This window comes from Chiloscyllium punctatum, chromosome 36 (assembly GCF_047496795.1).
Source record: "Chiloscyllium punctatum isolate Juve2018m chromosome 36, sChiPun1.3, whole genome shotgun sequence".
NCBI classification, from domain to species: domain Eukaryota; kingdom Metazoa; phylum Chordata; class Chondrichthyes; order Orectolobiformes; family Hemiscylliidae; genus Chiloscyllium; species Chiloscyllium punctatum.
The window spans coordinates 72089061-72107455 of NC_092774.1; the positions used below are offsets into that span (position 1 = coordinate 72089061).

Below are 18395 nucleotides of genomic sequence, written 5' to 3' on the forward strand. Positions count from 1 at the left end.
TTTATGGAAGGTTCAGTGTATGAAAAGGCAGCTTCTCAGTCTGCACAACCACAGAACCGTCACTGCACGTCTTGGCTTTCTATTCAAACAACAGGAAACACCTGGTACCATGTAAATTCTGTGCTCTAATGTTGTCGCCTGTTTCTCCTTTAAAATAAACAAAAACATATCCAGAAAAGCAGTAAATTCGGAATTAGAGTAGAGACTCTACAGAATCTCAAAGGGTACTTAATCATGGAAGAGCACATCTCAGCTCCAAGCTCATGTCAACAGGGAATCTATAAATATGTTAACACCTTAAATCCTGAACGGTCGCACATAATTTCTGTAATCTAGTTACTGGTAAACAAACGTCTAACAGAATGATTCAGCGTGACAGAAAAGATCAGTTTGAGATCCAAGCAGTGCTAACAAACATGAATTAGGATCAAAGACTAAGGCTATAGGTTTGAAGACAGCCTGTCTGTCACAAAATCACTGAGTTGCAATAGCGTTACAGACTGGAATGAGTTTGTTCGGCCAATCGTGTCTGTCCTGGCTGTTCAAACACTCATGATTACCTAATGCCAGTATCCTGCCTTAATCGGATAACCTTGTATATACTTGCTTCCATATTCATCTAATGCTGTGGCAAGTTTCAATCTGCATTCCCCAAATTTCCAGGCAGTGCCTTCCATATCCTAACGTCCATCTTCGCTGCTTTTGCAGATCTCTAAACTACTGTTGTCAGCTGCTTGTCCATTTGTTTTCGGGAATGCTTTCTCCCGATCTTCTCTGTCCAGATCTCTCAGGCAGGCAGGAGGGGATATGAAGCATGAACAAGACTTGGAAATAATTAGCATCGAGAGACGCAGAAGAGGGAAAGTTGCACTAAGTCGGAGCAGGGATAAAGCAATGGGAATTAGACGGAGAAAGACATTGAGCACTGATGTCACTGAATTATATGATCACAACATAGAACAAAGGACAGACCTCCAAAGTAACTGGCCTTTCTGCCCAATATGCTTGTGTCCACCATGATGCTGTTCTAAACTGATTCCATTTGCATGCATATGGTCTCCTTCTCTCTCTATCCTCTACCTGTTCATTCATCTGTCCAATTGATGTTGCTTGTCATCTGCGTGTGTGGCTACGAAGGATAGCTGGTCGTGTCGTTTCGTGGCTAGTTGGTGTTCATGGATGCGGATCGTTAGCTGTCTTCCAGTTTGTCCTATGACAAGCAACATGAATTCGACTGGGACAACACTACTATTATAGGACAAGCCAAACAGAAAACAGCCAGGGAATTCCTAGAGGCATGGCACTCATCCACAGATTCAATCAATCAGCACATCGATCTGGACCCAATATACCGGCCACTGCAACGGACAGCTGGAACTGACAACCGGAAGTGGCAGATTCAATCCATTACAAATGCCGGAGGAAAGATCACAAAAGTTCTTCACAGGATGCTCCCAAGCACTGAGGATGTCACCTAGACAGGGGACGAAACGTCTGCAAGACAAATTCCCAGCTCGGCGAACAGAACCACAACAATTCTTCAATTTGTGCATTATTCAGCTAATTTAAACCGGGTCTAATTCTAACGCTAGGTAAGATGTGTGGCTGAAGAGATGAAATGGTTTTATAATTGGTGAATTCGTTGTTCGAAGATCACTCTGTGACTTCATCAATAAAATATATATTTCGGCATAATACAAAAATGACACCCATCTTTACTCCACTTCAGACGCCATGTTCTCAAACAAGGATTACACAGAATGTGTTTTCATCACATGCTTGCGGACAATGTAAAACAAAACGCGATATTGAAAAAGGCATTCCCATTCTTTCGATCATTTCTTCTTGTCGTGATTTCTGGTCTCCTTGTCCAGGTTTTCTTTCAATCGTAAAAAAAATGCATTTTTACAAGACCTTGGTTCAGCAACACGAAGAATGCTGTGTTCAATTTTGGTTACTACATTACAGGGCGGTTGTGGAGGTTTTGCAAAGGGTTCAGAAAATGTTTACCAGCATGCTGCCTGAATTAGAAGGAACTAGAAGGAGAGGCTAGTAATACTTGGCTTGTTATCTCTGGAGTGGCAGATGATGAGAGACACTCGATAGAAGTCTGTACAGTTATGAGATGCATAAGTAGGCTTGATGATCACAATCGTTTTTTCCCGGAATTGAACTGGATCAAACTCGGGAAATGCATTTAGGGTGAGATAGGGAAGTTGAAAAGAGATGTGAAAGGCACGTTTCTCACACAGGGTGGTAGGAGTGTGCAACTGGTATATTGCCACCCCGTAAGCCTACTTCCAATCATCGTAAATGTCATGTTAAGCGTCATCAACAGTACTATCAAGCAGTGCCTGCCAGCATGAACCTACGCAGTCACTCCCAGCTTGAGTTCCCCCAGATTCAATCAGGTTCTGACCTCATTACTGCCTTGGTTCACACATAAACGAAAGAGCTGAATTCCAGAAGTAAGGTGAGAGTGATAACCGCTGATATCAAAACCACATTCCAGCGAGTGTAGAATCAAGGAGCTCTTGCAAAACTGGAATCAATGTATATCAGGGACCAAACTCGCCATTGTTGAGCCATGACTGACATGTGGGAAAATGGTCATGGTTTATGGACATGTGGCACATGACCTCAAGCAGCTCTGCGGGAAATACTCAGGGAGAGAGAGGAAGAGGGACACGGCAGAAAGGAACACGAGAAAGTGAACGAGTGAGAGACAGTGCGGGATCAGAAGGAGGAGAGGAAGGCTTAAAGATGGGGCAGAGGGTGTGGAGAACGGGAAACATGGAGAGAGACATGGAGTAAGGGAGAAATGAAGGAAGAGCGAGCTGAGAGTGGGACAGGGAGAGGGAGAGAGAGAGAGATGGAGGAGTGAAGAGGAAAGAAGAAGAAGGCAGAGAGCAAGAGAGGCGAAGAGAAATGTCTCTGTACCAATTGCTCCCTTGTGTTGAAAGTGATACAACGCCGCCCTCTGCTGGCTGATCAACGCCACTGCACAGGAGATGCTGCAGCGTGAAAGCCATCAAACTACCATCAGAGAGAGAGATGCAAGCATACAGATATTAGCACACTAGTGAGATGATTGCAATTATACTTCGGGTTCCCTCAGAATGAAAGATGTTTATGTGGAGAAAATCTATGAGTTTCTACTGCAATGTCGATTTGATTTATCTTTGGGCTGTTTCCTGACATTGTACACATTAAATCGAACATTTGCCCGCAACTGCATTCAGGCACCTCCCATTGAATTGTTTTTATTAGGAGACACGATGAATTTTCATGCACTTTGTGCAATTTACAATTCTATGTAATTTATTGAGTCAGATTCTAAGTGACGGAAGAATGTAATATTTGAGGGGGGTCAGGCCAACACTGGGTCTGTTCATCTCCTTCTGCACATATCACAGGGGCAAGATTGATTGAACAAAATTTCTACAAGCGCAGGGTTTGAAGAACAACGATTCAATGTAACCTGGCAAATTCACAGGCTTGAATGCTTTATCCATGAAAAACTATCTGCCGCTTATGGACTCGTATTGGTTGGCTTGTGTCATTTGGAATACAAGAGGAGGACAGGGTTGGTGGAGTGGTTAGAGAGAGAAAGCGAGAGAACTTCCAAGCCTTTGACTCACGCATTTTTTAGCTTATTGTTTCATTCAAACTTCCCTCCCAGATAAAGTGTATCGCATTTCAGTCAGGTACAGACACACTGGTACAAACACAACAAAATGCAATGACACAAAAAGGGAACTCGCATCAACATGACCATGAGTGTTCCATCTCTTTGAACAAAAGTGACAACTGAGAGAAAGTGGGGAATGGCTTCACCCTATTTCAACACATTCAACATCTAAAATAAACAGAGACTCCACTGCACAGAGACACAGTCACAGATATCATCTCCTGATGTGTTCTCCTTTTTTTAATCTCTGTCTCTCCCTTTTCGTTCTGTCTTTCTCACCCACCACTCCCTGCTTGTTTACACATTAAAATATTATCCTACACATTTCTGACACTCAAACATGCCGTGTCTCATTTTTATTAATGACTTAGATGAGGGAGTCGAAGGGTGGGTCAGTAAATTTGCAGATGATACAAAGATAGGTGGAGTTGTGGACAGTGAGGAGGGCTGTTGTCGGCTGCAGAGGGACTTAGATATGATGCAGAGCTGGGCTGAGGAGTGGCAGATGGAGTTCAACCCTGCCAAGTGTGAAGTTGTCCATTTTGGAAGAACAAATAAGAATGCGGAATACAGGGTTAATGGTAGGGTTCTTGGTCAGGTGGAGGAACAGAGGGATCTTGGGGTCTATGTACATAGATCTTTGAAGGTTGCCACTCAGGTGGATAGAGTTTGTAAGAAGGCCTATGGAGTATTATCGTTCATTAGCAGAGGGATTGAATTCAAGAGTCGTGAGGTGATGTTGCAGCTGTACAGGACTTTGGTTAGGCCACATTTGGAGTACTGTGTGCAGTTCTGGTCGCCTCACTTTAGGAAAGATGTGGAAGCTTTGGAGAGGGTGCAGAGAAGATTTACCAGGATGTTGCCTGGAATGGAGAGTAGGTCATACGAGGATAGGTTGAGAGTTCTCGGCCTTTTCTCGTTGGAACGGCGAAGGATGAGGGGTGACTTGATAGAGGTTTATAAGATGATCAGAGGAATAGATAGAGTAGACAGTCAGAAACTTTTTCCCCGGGTACAACAGAGTGTTACAAGGGGACATAAATTTAAGGTGAAGGGTGGAAGGTATAGGGGAGATGTCAGGGGTGGGTTCTTCACCCAGAGAGTGGTGGGGGCATGGAATGCGCTGCCCGTGGGAGTGGTAGAGTCAGATTCATTGGCGACCTTTAAGCGGCATTTGGATAGGTACATGGATGGGTGCTTAATCTAGGATAGAAGTTCGGCACAACATCGTGGGCCGAAGGGCCTGTTCTGTGCTGTATTGTTCTATGTTCTATGTTCTATGTTCATAGCTTTCCAAAGTTTCCTGCGTTGCTACTTTTATAGAAAAGCAGATTGTAAGCCACGATCCTTCTGTATGTTAACTTTCCAAGTTCCCTTCCATTTCCTGTGTACTTCCCTCCTGCAATCAGCTTTCCAATGCACTGGCAGAAGCACAAGTATTCTCATATTCAGAGATGCAGTTGCACAAGCACGGCTAATTACAACCACTCTCACTTCCTCACTGACACTCACACACATACACTGTGGCACTGACATCAACAAACGGACTCAGAATCCCAAAACAAACTTGTAATCATTGCATTTTTATTGTTGAATTGTCTCCTACATTTTGCCGCCTCACTTTCAGAAATATTCCCAGTTCATGGAGGATATGTTAATGGAGAGAACATTTCATTCAATAAACAGCAAGACAGCACTTCATTGAACTCTTTGGCTTGACAAATTTAAAATCCTCCTTCATGCGGTATGAGAAAGCAAAGCAATTACAAATGGAATTTCCTCAATACCTCATTGACAAGCCACAGGACCATCGTCCACTATTGTGACTTCAAACTTCCACACTGAGAAATGAATTACATAATATATTCACACATAAAAAATAACTCCGATGAACTCTGTTTATACCCACTTTTAACTCATTAAAACACACAGCATGCAATGTTTCAAGTATATATGCAAATATATTCCTTTCAATGCCATAGTAAACGCTGCTCAATAACGACCAGTTGCAGCTTATATTCGAGAAAAATATTTGGCAGATTCAAAACGATAGTCGGCGAATTCGCGAAATATTAGGACGTCCCATGTTGAAATAGCTTCTAAAATCTGCCTGAAATGATAAAGAAAATAATTTGAGTCCACGCATTCAAAACGCCTCTGGCTCTATTCACCGCACATGAATCAATCAATCCCGATATGAAGCTCTCACTCCATGGAGTAGGGGCAAGACTAATTCTGCCACTGCAATGTCAGACTGATGATGGGCCATATTTGGAAGGCACAATGACATGTTTCTCTATCTGTGTGTTCGGTTGGATGGAAACGAGAGCCTGGAAATTACTCTGAAGAGTTGCAGAGATGTGTGCAGCAAGTGATCACTGGGCCAATATTTATTCTACAAACAACAAGCTCACTGAAAATATTATATAATGATCATCGCCTCTGGTTTGTGCGAATATTGGCTGGGCAATATCCTAAATTATAGTAGTTATGAAATGTTCAAAAGTATATCATTGGCCATGCACGATTTTGCAGGTGAGATGTTGATTGAAAGTGCAAGATAAACAAATATCTATGGTTTCTATCACTCTTCTAAAACAATTTAAGAGATGTCTGTGAAACAATAAAAGTTGCTTTCTTCATTAATTGAAACAAGCCTCATGCTTGTCAAGTTTTCCAAGATGACTTTCAACATTACATAATGCTCAAGATATTTCAGAATTTTGCAGAAAGCCGAGGCATCCCATTCTCTCCTCTGCATCAGAAACATTGGTACTCAGAGGGAAACGTAGCAATTATGGCTTTGATGCGTACGTTGTAAAATTTTGGATCGCACATCCAGTGCATGTCAACAGTGAAAGTGCCACCGATGTGCGAGTTATCAGGGGAAGTCAGATGGATTTTCTGTTTGGACAACAGAGGTAACATGGCAATGGCTGAATCATTGCTCTATCGAATCATGCAGTGCAGTGAAGCTCATTTGGCCATTCGTAATCAGAATCAAACAACGGGAATTGCTAGAAAAACTCAGCATGTCTGGACACATGTTTGGAAGGCATCAAAGTTAAAGTTACAGGCCCGGTGACCCTTCTTCAAACAAACACAGGAACTTGGTTGTCAGTGTGGTGACTGTTACATGTTACAGGAGGGTTCTCACAACAGTAATTAATCATCTCTGTGAAAAAGGAGAGAAGGTGGAGAATAATGGAAGCGGATAATTGGGAACACAAGGAACATTGGAGCAGCTTTTCTTTTCCAAATGGCCATTCGAAAACACTAAAATGGTTAAGCAGCTGATCAGATAGTCTGGGTTTCAAAGACAGCCGTGAGTTATTGGCATTTGTAATGTTCTGCGTCAGGAGATGTATTCGTCTTCGGGAATGGGTGTGAGTGCAGTTCCTGAAAACAACCACATCAAACGCACGTCTCTTTGCACATGACAAGGAAAGGTCCAAAGCTCTGTATTCCCTGTGAGCTACAAGAACTAAACCATTCAAAATGTTCAGCACGGAAAACCCCATCTTTCGTATTCTCCATCCAGCCAGTTGATGATGCATTGAAACAGCAATTTTATAGATTTGTAAATACAAAATTGGGTGAAGATCAGCGATTCGAAGAACTGACACGACGCAGTGTATGATGAATAGCATAGAATTCATTTTTTAAAAACGGTTCTTATGCTGTTGAAATAAAAATTTTCCTCCAATAGTACATTTCTTTCTTAGTGACAAGTCATGGGGATAAGGCACTAGTAGCTTTGGACGTTGTTCTTGGATTTTCAAGTAAATATAATATTATCATGGAATGGAAAGGAATTATGGCAGTGTGAATGCGTAGAAAGTTGGTTAAAGATGTGAGTATCTGTTATTCAACTCACCCAGTGAACAAAGACCACTATCATCATCTGTAAGTGTGAGGGGTTCTTCACGATCACTGTCCAATTGTAACTTTCCATCATGAGATTCTGCATCTTCAGTCTCAACATCGTCATACTCACCACGAATTCGACCTAGTGGGAAAGATGAGCATCACTGATACAAATTGAAGTACACAATAACGATAACTAGAAAACGAGATTACTGCCTCAGATAAGGCAAGTGCTGGAAACTGAGACCAGAAGAGTTAGGTCGGTCATCGTAATTCTGAAGTGATGGAATGAGCAGAGTTGGTGCAATTTGGGATTGTTTTGCCTGGAAATGAGAAGGTGAAAGGTTTTCTGGTCGAATTATTCAAGACAATAACCCGGATAAGACAGGGTATGCAAATAAAAATACTTCAAGTGATTAGACTATTTTAGCTCGAGGTGTTATACACAGAATTAATGCCAGACCGTTCAGTGAAGATGTCAAGAAAGGATAAAGCTGTACAAGGGTTTGGAAATATATTTCACAAACATTAGCTGATGTCTGATCAATTCTTAATTTTCAATGTGGCAGAGATTAATGTTGGTCAAAGGTATTTATGGACATGTTTCAAAGGCAGGGAGCTGGATTTAGGCCACACCAGAGTTTAGAATTATCTCATTGAATGCAGGAAGAGTTACGAAGGGCTGAGAGACCTACCGCTGTATCTATCTTGCAATTGATTGACTTGCAGCTGAGCATGCACAGTTGCTGGCATGGCTGCGATGAGTCATGAAATGATAACGACTGTAGTTGGGGAAGAAAGGAACGAACATTCTCTATGGTGGAGAGATCAAAGATCAGGGATCATACATTTCAGAGAAGTGATGGGAGAAGTAAATAGGAAATATTCGACTCTCTGCCAGGAAGGTTGATAGAGGCAAAAGACACTCATAATAGTATTTAGTGGTACACTTGCAATGTCAAGAGATACAAGGCTGTGGGCCAAGGTGTGCTGGCAAATACGATTAGAATGATAACCTGGTTGTTTTTGGCCGACACGAGCCGGACAGACAATGCCCATGATTATGTGGTATCAAAACAGCAGTTTTCACTTTAACTAACACTCCTTATGAAACAGCCAGTGGTCACACTATCGTGTGAATGCAGTGGTCACATTACCTTGTGAGGGTTGCCATCGTTAAATGTTGGACAGTGTAGACAATGTAGGACAAAAAATGAATTGACAGAAAGTGAAGCCATACACACCTGGAATGCTGTTGGATTCCACCTCAAGATTTTCAGATCCGGGATTAATGTCAGTCACGTTGTGGCTGGTGTAGTATTCAATGCGATTGAGTGAGTCAATGGAAGCATAAATTACTAAAAATAAAAATGGACAGTTATTTTCAAGCTCGAATTCCAAGAGAAGCCATGACCAAGAAGATTTAGAATGAGCTGAAAATGTGTTCCTGGAAAAGCGCAGCAGGTCAGGCAGCACCCAAGGAGCAGGAGAATCGACGTTTCGGGCATGAGTCCTGAGGAAGGGCTGATGTCTGAAACGTCGATTCTCCTGCTCCTTAGTTGCTGCCTGACCTGCTGCGCTTTACCAGCAACACATTTTCAGCTCTGATCTCCAGTATCTGCAGTCCTCACTTTCTCCTCGAAGATTTAGAATAAGGCAAGTATTCTTCAGCCAGAGGCTTGCGAATCTATGGAACACAGATGGCTATGGAGGCCAATCAGTGTGTATCTTAAAACAGAATTACACAGGTTATTGATTAATAAGGGGATACAAACATCCAAAGAGAAGGCAAAGCAAAGTGGTTGAGAAGCACATCAGCCCTTATTGAATGGCAGAATAGACTCGACGAGCCAAATGATCTAATTCTGCTCCTGTAAGTCGTAGACTTATGGACTGTAGTTCAAGGTTTTATGTTATTAATTGTAGGGTGACAAAAGAAAGTATTGTTCTTTAATCGTGCCTGCAGAAATCTCTGGAATAATGTCAAGTGAACCCACTGTGGGAAAGAATATGATATAAGAACTAAGAGCAGGAGAACTCCATCTGGCCGTTCCAGCCAGCTCTGCCGTTCAATAAGATCATAACTGATCTTTTCTTGGCTTCAGTTCGACTTACTCATGATTTTAATATTCACAACATCATTCACCCCAGCTCTAAAATCATCTGATGAGGCAGGGAATTCCATAAATTCTCAATCCTGTGGGTGAAAATGTTCCTCCTCAATTTAGTCCTAAATCTGCTATCTTTACTTTTCAGGCCATGTCCGTTCAAGTAATAGTCATTTCTAATATTATTCCAAACAAAATGGATAATTTCACATTTATCATCTACCAGACATTTTCTTTCCATTAATTTACACTGTATCTGAACACCTGCAAAGTTTCAGAGTCATATGCAGACTTTCAGCACCACTCATCTTCTGTGACTCATCATATTTGTTTATACATTGATTCCTCAATTTTGCTTCCACTCTTTGGTGCTGTGTGATCCCTACTTATTGCAAACTTTATATTATTTTAAAATCAATGACGAATTGATTAGTTGTCCAGCTTTCTGCAGGGGTTTGGGTGGAACCAGGTTAGAAGTGAAATTGATAGTTCAGTTTGCTTTTTCAAATACATGCCAGAAATAATCTATCCGGAATGTAGGGCAGTGGGAATTATCATATTGAAATTCTTCATCTCACTAAATGCGGACAGAGACACAGTTAATGAGATAGCTTCCCACACACGACGACCGTGTTTTAACTATTAATCATGTTCATTCAGTCATTCATCATGTAAGACTGCAAATTGAATGGAAGCTATACTTATCCAGTCACGATTCACTGTACAATAGGAAATACATACCTGGTCCATTTTTGTGACCCGTCCTCTTGCCACGGGGCACATTCTCAATTTCTTCATAGATTCCTTGGTACAAACCAAGACTTGAGCCTCTGCCACCAAGGTAAAGTTCTGTTGAATAAAAGACAGACTGGTCAGCATTTGTAGCTGAACACTCGCAGAAACAAAGTCTTTGTTTCTGAAGAACCTTTAGAGAGAAGAATGAGTTCACACAATGCTGGTGATTAGAATCTTCACACAACGTTAACTGATCGCTGAAGGCAGAAGATCTTGGAAAAAACAAATGAACACGCCATGATTAATTTCCTTGTCACATCAGTTACCGAACCCTAGCATGTTAAACAGAAAGAGCGAGTTGCACTTGTAGGTATAAATATGGGTATTTTGTTCGAATTTTGCTGATTCAAATATTTACTCAAGAAAATTTTCAGCTCACAATGGTGCATGTGAGTCAAAATGTTGAGTGCAGAAAATGAAACTCTTTAATGCAATGAACAAACTAAAATGTTAATAACCTATAGAACATAGAACATAGAACATAGAAGAATACAGCGCAGTACAGGCCCTTCGGCCCTCGATCTTGCGCCGATCAAAGCCCACCTAACCTACACTAACCCACTATCCTCCATATACCTATCCAATGCCCACTTAAATACCCATAAAGAGGGAGAGTCCACTACTGCTACTGGCAGGGCATTCCATGAGCTTACGACTCGCTGAGTGAAGAACCTACCCCTAACATCAGTCCTATATCTACCCCCCCTTAATTTAAAGCTATGCCCCTTTGTAATAGCTGATTCCATACGTGGAAAAAGATTCTCACTGTCAACCCTATCTAACCCCCTAATCATCTTGTACACCTCTATCAAGTGACCCCTAAACCTTCTTTTCTCCAATGAAAACAACCCCAAGTGCCTCAGCCTTTCCTCATAGGATCTTCCTGCCAAGTAGTCTACCATTAGCCCAGTAATCCATCTTTTTATTACTCTTACCAAAGTGAATCACTTCACACTTAGCTACATTGAACTCCATTTGCCACCTTTCTGCCCAGCTCTGCAGCTTCTCTATATCCCGCTGTAACCTGCCATATCCTTCCTCACTGTCTACAACTCCTCCGACTTTCGTATCATCCGCAAACTTGCTCACCCAACCTTCTAACCCTTCCTCCAGGTCATTTATAAAAATGACAAACAGCAATGGTCCCAAAACAGATCCTTGCGGAACACCGCTAGTGACGGCACTCCAAGATGAACCTTTGCCATCAACTACTACCCTCTGTCTTCTTCCAGCCAGCCAATTCCTAATCCAAACCTCCAACTCACCCTCAATGCCATATCTCTGTATTTTCTGCAGTAGCCTACCATGGGGGACCTTATCAAACGCCTTACTAAAATCAATATATACCACATCTACCGCTTTCCCCTCATCTACCTCCTTAGTCACCTTCTCAAAGAATTCAATAAGGTTTGTGAGGCACGACCTGCCCTTCACAAAACCATGCTGACTATCCTTGATCACATCATTCTTATCCAGATGTGCATAAATCCTATCGCTTACAATTCTATCTAAGACTTTGCCCACAACAGAAGTGAGACTCACTGGCCTATAGTTACTAGGATTATCCCTACTCCCCTTCTTGAACAAGGGAACCACGTTTGCTAGCCTCCAGTCCTCTGGCACTACTCCTGTAGACAAAGAGGACACAAAACTCAAGGCCAATGGCTCTGCAATCTCGTCCCTTGCTTCCCAGAGAATCCTAGGATAAATGCCATCAGGCCCAGGGGACTTATCTATTTTCACCCTTGCCAGAATTTTCAACACCTCTTCTCTACATATCTCAAAGCCATCCATTCTACTTAATCGTGCCTCAGTATTCATATCGACAAAAATGTCCTGTTCCTGAGTGAATACTGACGAAAAGTATTCATTCAGTGCCTCCCCAATCTGTTCAGCCTCCACACGCAACTTCCCATTAATATCCTTGATTGGACCGATTCCTTCCCTAGTCATTCTTTTATTCCTAACATACCGATAGAAAGCCTTAGGGTTTTCCCTAATCCTACCAACTAAGGACCTTTCATGTCCCCTCCTTGCTGCTCTTAGCTCTCTCTTCAGGTCCTTCCGGGCTACCTTATAACTCTCAATCGCCCCGATTGAACCTTCACACCTCATCTTTACAGAGGCCGCCCTCTTCCATTTAACAAGGGATTCCAATTCCTTATTAAACCACGGCTCCCTCACACGACCCTTTCCTCCCTGCCTGATAGTTACGTACTTATCAAGGACACTCAATAGTTGCTCCTTGAACACGTTCCACATATCAATTATGCTCTTGCCTTGGAATCTACTTTTCCAATCCACACATCCTAAGTCATGCCTCAACGCATCATAATTTCCCTGCCCTCAGCTATAACTCTTGCCCTGTAGTACACACTTATCCCTCTCCATCACTAGAGTAAAAATCACCGAATTGTGGTCACTGTCCCCAAAGTGCTCACGTACCTCTAGTTCTAATACCTGGCCTGGTTCGTTACCCAGAACCAAATCCAGTATGGCCTCACCTCACCTATATTTCTTTTAAAAAACTTGATAACATTGAGGAGATTACAAATTAATGCTCAAGACCCTGTGGTGCTTACAAAAAAGGTTGATAATTATGTTATTTGAATTGGACTACTTTCATTAAACAATTGCATAGTTATGACAATTCGGTAAAAACCAAACCGTGAGACGAATGAAATAAGGTGTATCTTGATGACATTGATCGTGATAGACGAAGTGCACAGTTTATGTGGCTATATGTAAAGGAAAAATTAAGAGCATGTGAAAGGATAGAAAATGATTGTTCTTAGTGTTGATTGTCATTGCCAACTCGTGGAAAATGGTTCCCAGGCCAACGCTTTTAAATTACTATGCAAAGTATAGAAGTATCATTTGCTCAGTCAAGGGAAGCCAGTTGTTGCCTCACTGAAAGTTACCTTAAAAGGACCCTTAATCCTCTCAATGTTCTTGGGTTGTGGTTGCAGCACCCAGACACTGAAGAACCATAAATGAATAGTAACTAATGAAGAAATATTTGGACGCAGTCTGCAAATATCTCAAAGAAATGGAGACATATTGCTGTATTAATTAACTTGTTCTGGAATGTCATGTATATGTTAACTGAAAGATAAGAAAGTGCAGTCTTTATATTTCTTTCCCAATGATAATGACTGGAGAAACTCCACATTACACGTTAATTCAGTTACACTCCAAATATATTGAACGACTTGGTGAATAATTCACACAGTTAGAATATTCTTTTATCTGCTATTTGCAGTTTTGATGCATTTTATCTGCGTGTTTATTAAAACTTAGCGTTTCATTGGGCAAACTCCCTCGAAGAAAACAGACAGCCAAGAAATGCCGCACAATCGTGACCACCTCAGTCAAATGCTGGATAAGTGCAATAAGAATCTACAGCACCGAGAACATATGCAACAGTGAAAGTGACGCAGTGTTAGCTCAGTCGGTAGATGTGATGCTTACCTTTCGTTTGCAATTTTCTCTGCATGACCACCAGTAATGCGACCAACTCACAGATTAACAAGACTCCCAAAGATGAACAGACGGCAACAGGCATAGAAATAGGTGGACTTTCCTGCCCTTAAAGGAGGGAGTACAAATGGGTTTAGCACAGTTAAGGTCTGCCATGGAAAATTGTCAATAATCATCATTAAGGAAACAATGGCACTAGCTTCCAAATCGTGAAAGTACGAACAGCATCAATGTCACTTTACTGGAAAGTAACGCGAAAACAAATACTAATCTTAGTATCAGTCATAAATACCTGCAGGTGGAAGTGAAGGGGAGGCCGTCACCAACTCGGATCCTGTGGAACAATAAATAGGAAAAATTATGAAGGAAATGTAACTGAGGAAATCAAGTATTTGCCCTGATTTTTGACATGAAAGATCACGGACAGGCGCCAGTCAGTCAGCATCAATCTTACCTGAACACTTTACACTGGCAATTTCCTTGTGATGACACTTCCTTTTAGCTGGAGCTGCGGAGAGACAGTCAAACAAAGAGAATTCTCTTCCCTTACACTTCACATCATTCTGCCAGATAACATCATTCTCCTGGGAGAGAACGGCCGCATCTCGGGCTGATACAGCAAAGCCACATCCCAGCTCTCTGCAGACAACATGAGCATCAGTTATATCCCAGGAATCGCCACACAGCGTTCCCCAGCGTTTATCGCACATGATTTCCACTCTTCCAGAACAGTTGCTGCTTCCTCCATGCAGGTGCACACTGTCTTGCGTATCTGTGGTACAGAACTGATTATTAGTGAATTCAGTACAAAGCAGAATCTCCAAGAGTTGGCACAAAGAGAAAGAAGACGCACCTAGTTGTTGATGGCAGTAAGTTGAACTGAAGGTCTGCTCCTTTGTTCTATTGCTCTCTGTTGGAAGGAGAAAGATGCTCAGCCTATTGGAAATTCATGTTTGAAATGACACCCGAACATTGAGAAGGCTTGTCATGTTACCTGAACAAACTACACCAGCATCGTCCCGGTGTTGACAGTCGTGTTGACCCCACGGATCTGTGTGACATTGCCACAGTGTCGACTCGTGGGACAGACACTCCATCTCATCGAGCCAAATAGTTCCCGTTCCTGCTCCGAATGATTGAGCGTCGTATTCAACATTCTGGAACGCACCACAGTGCAGCTGCTTACAAATCACTTTGGCAACGTGTGAATCCAATGTGTCTGAACACACTGTTCCCCAGGTCCCATTGTAGAACACCTCCACTCTTCCCTCCCAGCGATGTTTTCCGTTCACCAGCCGCAGCTCCTTGTGTTCTGTTCAAACAATAACAGATATCCAGATTGTTAGATTGTTCATGTTTCTGGTGTGTCCTGTGATTGCCGTAACGAGCAGGATGCATGATAGGAACAAAGGGAATTGCTGGAGGAACTCAACAGAATCTGTGAAGAGAGAAAGCACAGACAAATCTTCAGGTCCAGTGACGTGTATTCTGATTGGAGGAAGCGTCACTGAACATGAAACGTTGACTCCTCTTTGTCTCGACAGATGCTGAAAGACATATGACTTTTTCCAGAAATTTTCCTATTTGTTTTAGATTCGTAGCATCCGCGGATCGTTGTGATCAGTTTTCTTAATAAAGCATAATGCAATGAAAAAAGGAGTGAGCCAAGTGTGCATCGTGCATGGAGGTTAGAAAGACTTCACCAAGACACTACTAGAATCTGGCGAACTGTTTGCGAACCCGAAATGGTCGTGAAGCAGAAACTGACAGAAAACAAAAAGCCTGTGTTACAAAGTAAATTGTCCACTTTGCAGAAGTGACGATCCACTGGAACTGGTTCTGATATCATGGCTGTACAATTTTATATATACATGCAATCAATTTTAAATTTGTATCACCAGGGAAGTTTCAAACTGCTCAGTTGGAAGCAAATTACGGAATATTTTTACTGTTCTGAAAAATCATGAAAAACGCAAGTGCACAGTAGTAAATAGGCAGTACAGGTATGTACAGGAGCTATGTCTAATGCAGGGAAGTCTGGTCGGAAACATAAAGAGAAAAAAATCACTCCTTCATTTTCGAGTCACGAAAAGTTCGATAGACACACGAACAGGTCTCATATTTCTGGTGGCTCGATACAAAAATAAAGATCATAAATTTGGAATTAATCTTTGGTAAACCCTTTATGAAATACAGATCAATATTGACATCCAATTGGAGTAGTGACATCAGATCAAAGATGACACTTTTCATGACAAACGCGATTTGTATCAATAGAAGGTGAAACAAACTGACAGAAAAGTAATTTAGATTAGAGAAACGAATTGCTCTATCACTTTCTGTGCAGCATGAAAGTATCAGAGATCGTTTCTTTAAATTACTGCCGCTGCTCTACATTCTTTTGAATTCAGTGAACATGTGTCAGCATGACGTCTCACCAACAACATTCGAGCAAAGTAAAAGCATTGAAAAATGGCCTCACCCGAGCACATAATTCTCACATCCTCTTTATGAGAACAGTCGTCTTGGTGACCCAATGGTACTGAAGGGCATTCCCATAGAAATGATTCGTTTCCAAAACACTTTATATCCTTCCACCAAATGTGGCCTGAGCCCGGTCCAGAGGAGGAAGGGAGTGTCATGTCCAGTGCTTTTCCACAACCCAGTTGTTTACAAACGACTTCAGCGTCGACCACATCCCATAAATCATCACAAACCGAGCCCCATATTCCATTGTAGTAAATCTCCACTCGACCAGCACAAGGGCTTCCACCATCTGACAGCCTCAGCTGAAAGTGCTCTGTGAAACAATGACACTTTCAATGCACATTCCCTTCATCACTCAGGGCAACACAGTGTATAGATACAGGAATGACCGTTTTAAATGTTCTCATGAGAAGTACTTAATGTGCTGAAACATAATTTCTTACAAAACTAATCGATCAAGTGTAACCTTTTAGCACGAATGTCCAGCACATAAATGTTTCAAAATATCTTATTGCACTTGGTACTGCCAGGTTCAGTTTCTCTTTCTATATTGAACGTTCATTGAAATATTTTGAAAATAGTTGTATTTGTGCTTTCTCTATCCTGTCACTCTGTATATGTCTGTCCACACGTTACTTTGTCTAATGCTCACCCTATTTTATAGTGCACATATCTGTACGTTCGTCCAATATAAATAACGTCTCAGCTTTCATTCATCAGCGCACAAGGGAATACTATAACTTACGAGAACATAACTGAAAGATAACATATATATTGGAGTGACAGCAATAGCACTTTGAGTAGTTTTAGAAGTGTAAATACTGAAAGGGCACGAAAAGTCCTTTCAGGTTATTATCACGTGTACTTAGATATAAAGGTCCAGAACGAATTCACAGAATCACAGATTTAAGAAGTCTTCAGCACAGAGAAAGAACCTTCGGCCCACCAATTCATTTCACAGCACTTGAGTTCGTCCTTAACTCCTTGGCATCACAAGTGCACATCTAAATATATCTTAGATTTCACTTACGTTTCTGCCTCTCCCACACTTACAGGCAGTGAGTTACAGACTACACCCCCGCCCCGAGTGGATGAAAAAGAATATCCTCAGGTCCCTCTGAACCTTCTGTCCATCACCTTAACTCTATGCCGCAAGGTAAGCAATTGCATAATATCGGGGAAAGATTCCTTCTTGCTCATTATACACCTCAATCCTGCCCATACTCAGTCGCCTCTGTTCAAAGGAAAAGAATCCAAATATGACCACGCTGTCTTCATACTTAAATTTTGTTCATCTCAAGAAAATCTCTCATACGTTTCCCCCTGTGTTGTCTCCATGACTGTCCAATCCATCCTCTGATGTGGATTCCTTAACTGCACACAGTTTTCTGCTCTGCTCCAAATCATGCTTCTTGCAGTTTGAGAATAAATTAAACTCCATCTCCCACTCCTCGCCATTTTTGCCTGTCTGATCAATATCTGTTCATATTCATTCTCATCAAAATTTCAAATCGCAACGCCAACGTCACTCTCACAAAATTAGAAATGGCTGGTGAAATGCAGGAGTTTTACTGGCCTCTTTGGGAAGTGGTGTGACCATTTCAAATCGAGTGACTCTTTACCTGAACTAACGCATTCTTTGTGCACGTGTGTCAACTTTACTTTTGGGTTAAGAAACGCTAATTAGATTAGATTACTTACGGTGTGGAAACAGGATATTCGGACCAACAAATCCACACTGACACTCCGAAGAGTAACCCACCCAGACCCATTCCCCTACATCTAACACGACATGTAATTTAACGTGGCCAATTCACCTATACTGGACATCATTGGACTGTGAGTGGAAACCGGAGCGAACTCATGCAGAAACGGGGAGAATGTTCAAACCACTCAGACAGTTCCCTGAGGCTGGGAATTGAACCCGCGTTTCTGACGCTGTGAGGCAGTAGTGCTAACCACTGTGC

General features: G+C 41.9%; 1 protein-coding gene across 1 annotated transcript in view; it reads right to left on the reverse strand.

Annotated features, from left to right (window-relative positions):
• LOC140460140 (scavenger receptor cysteine-rich domain-containing protein DMBT1-like) overlaps positions 1 to 14651 on the reverse strand; it is a 35039-nt gene extending 20388 nt beyond the window's left edge. Inside the window, exons 1-6 of the mRNA XM_072554537.1 lie at positions 14396 to 14651; positions 14234 to 14275; positions 13933 to 14049; positions 10408 to 10515; positions 8803 to 8916; positions 7569 to 7700 (exon numbers count right to left, since the gene is read on the reverse strand). Coding sequence (XP_072410638.1) covers positions 7569 to 7700; positions 8803 to 8916; positions 10408 to 10515; positions 13933 to 14049; positions 14234 to 14275; positions 14396 to 14651 — 769 coding nt within the window. The remainder of the gene's footprint in view (positions 1 to 7568; positions 7701 to 8802; positions 8917 to 10407; positions 10516 to 13932; positions 14050 to 14233; positions 14276 to 14395) is intronic.
• Between the last annotated feature and the right edge of the window lie 3744 nt (positions 14652 to 18395).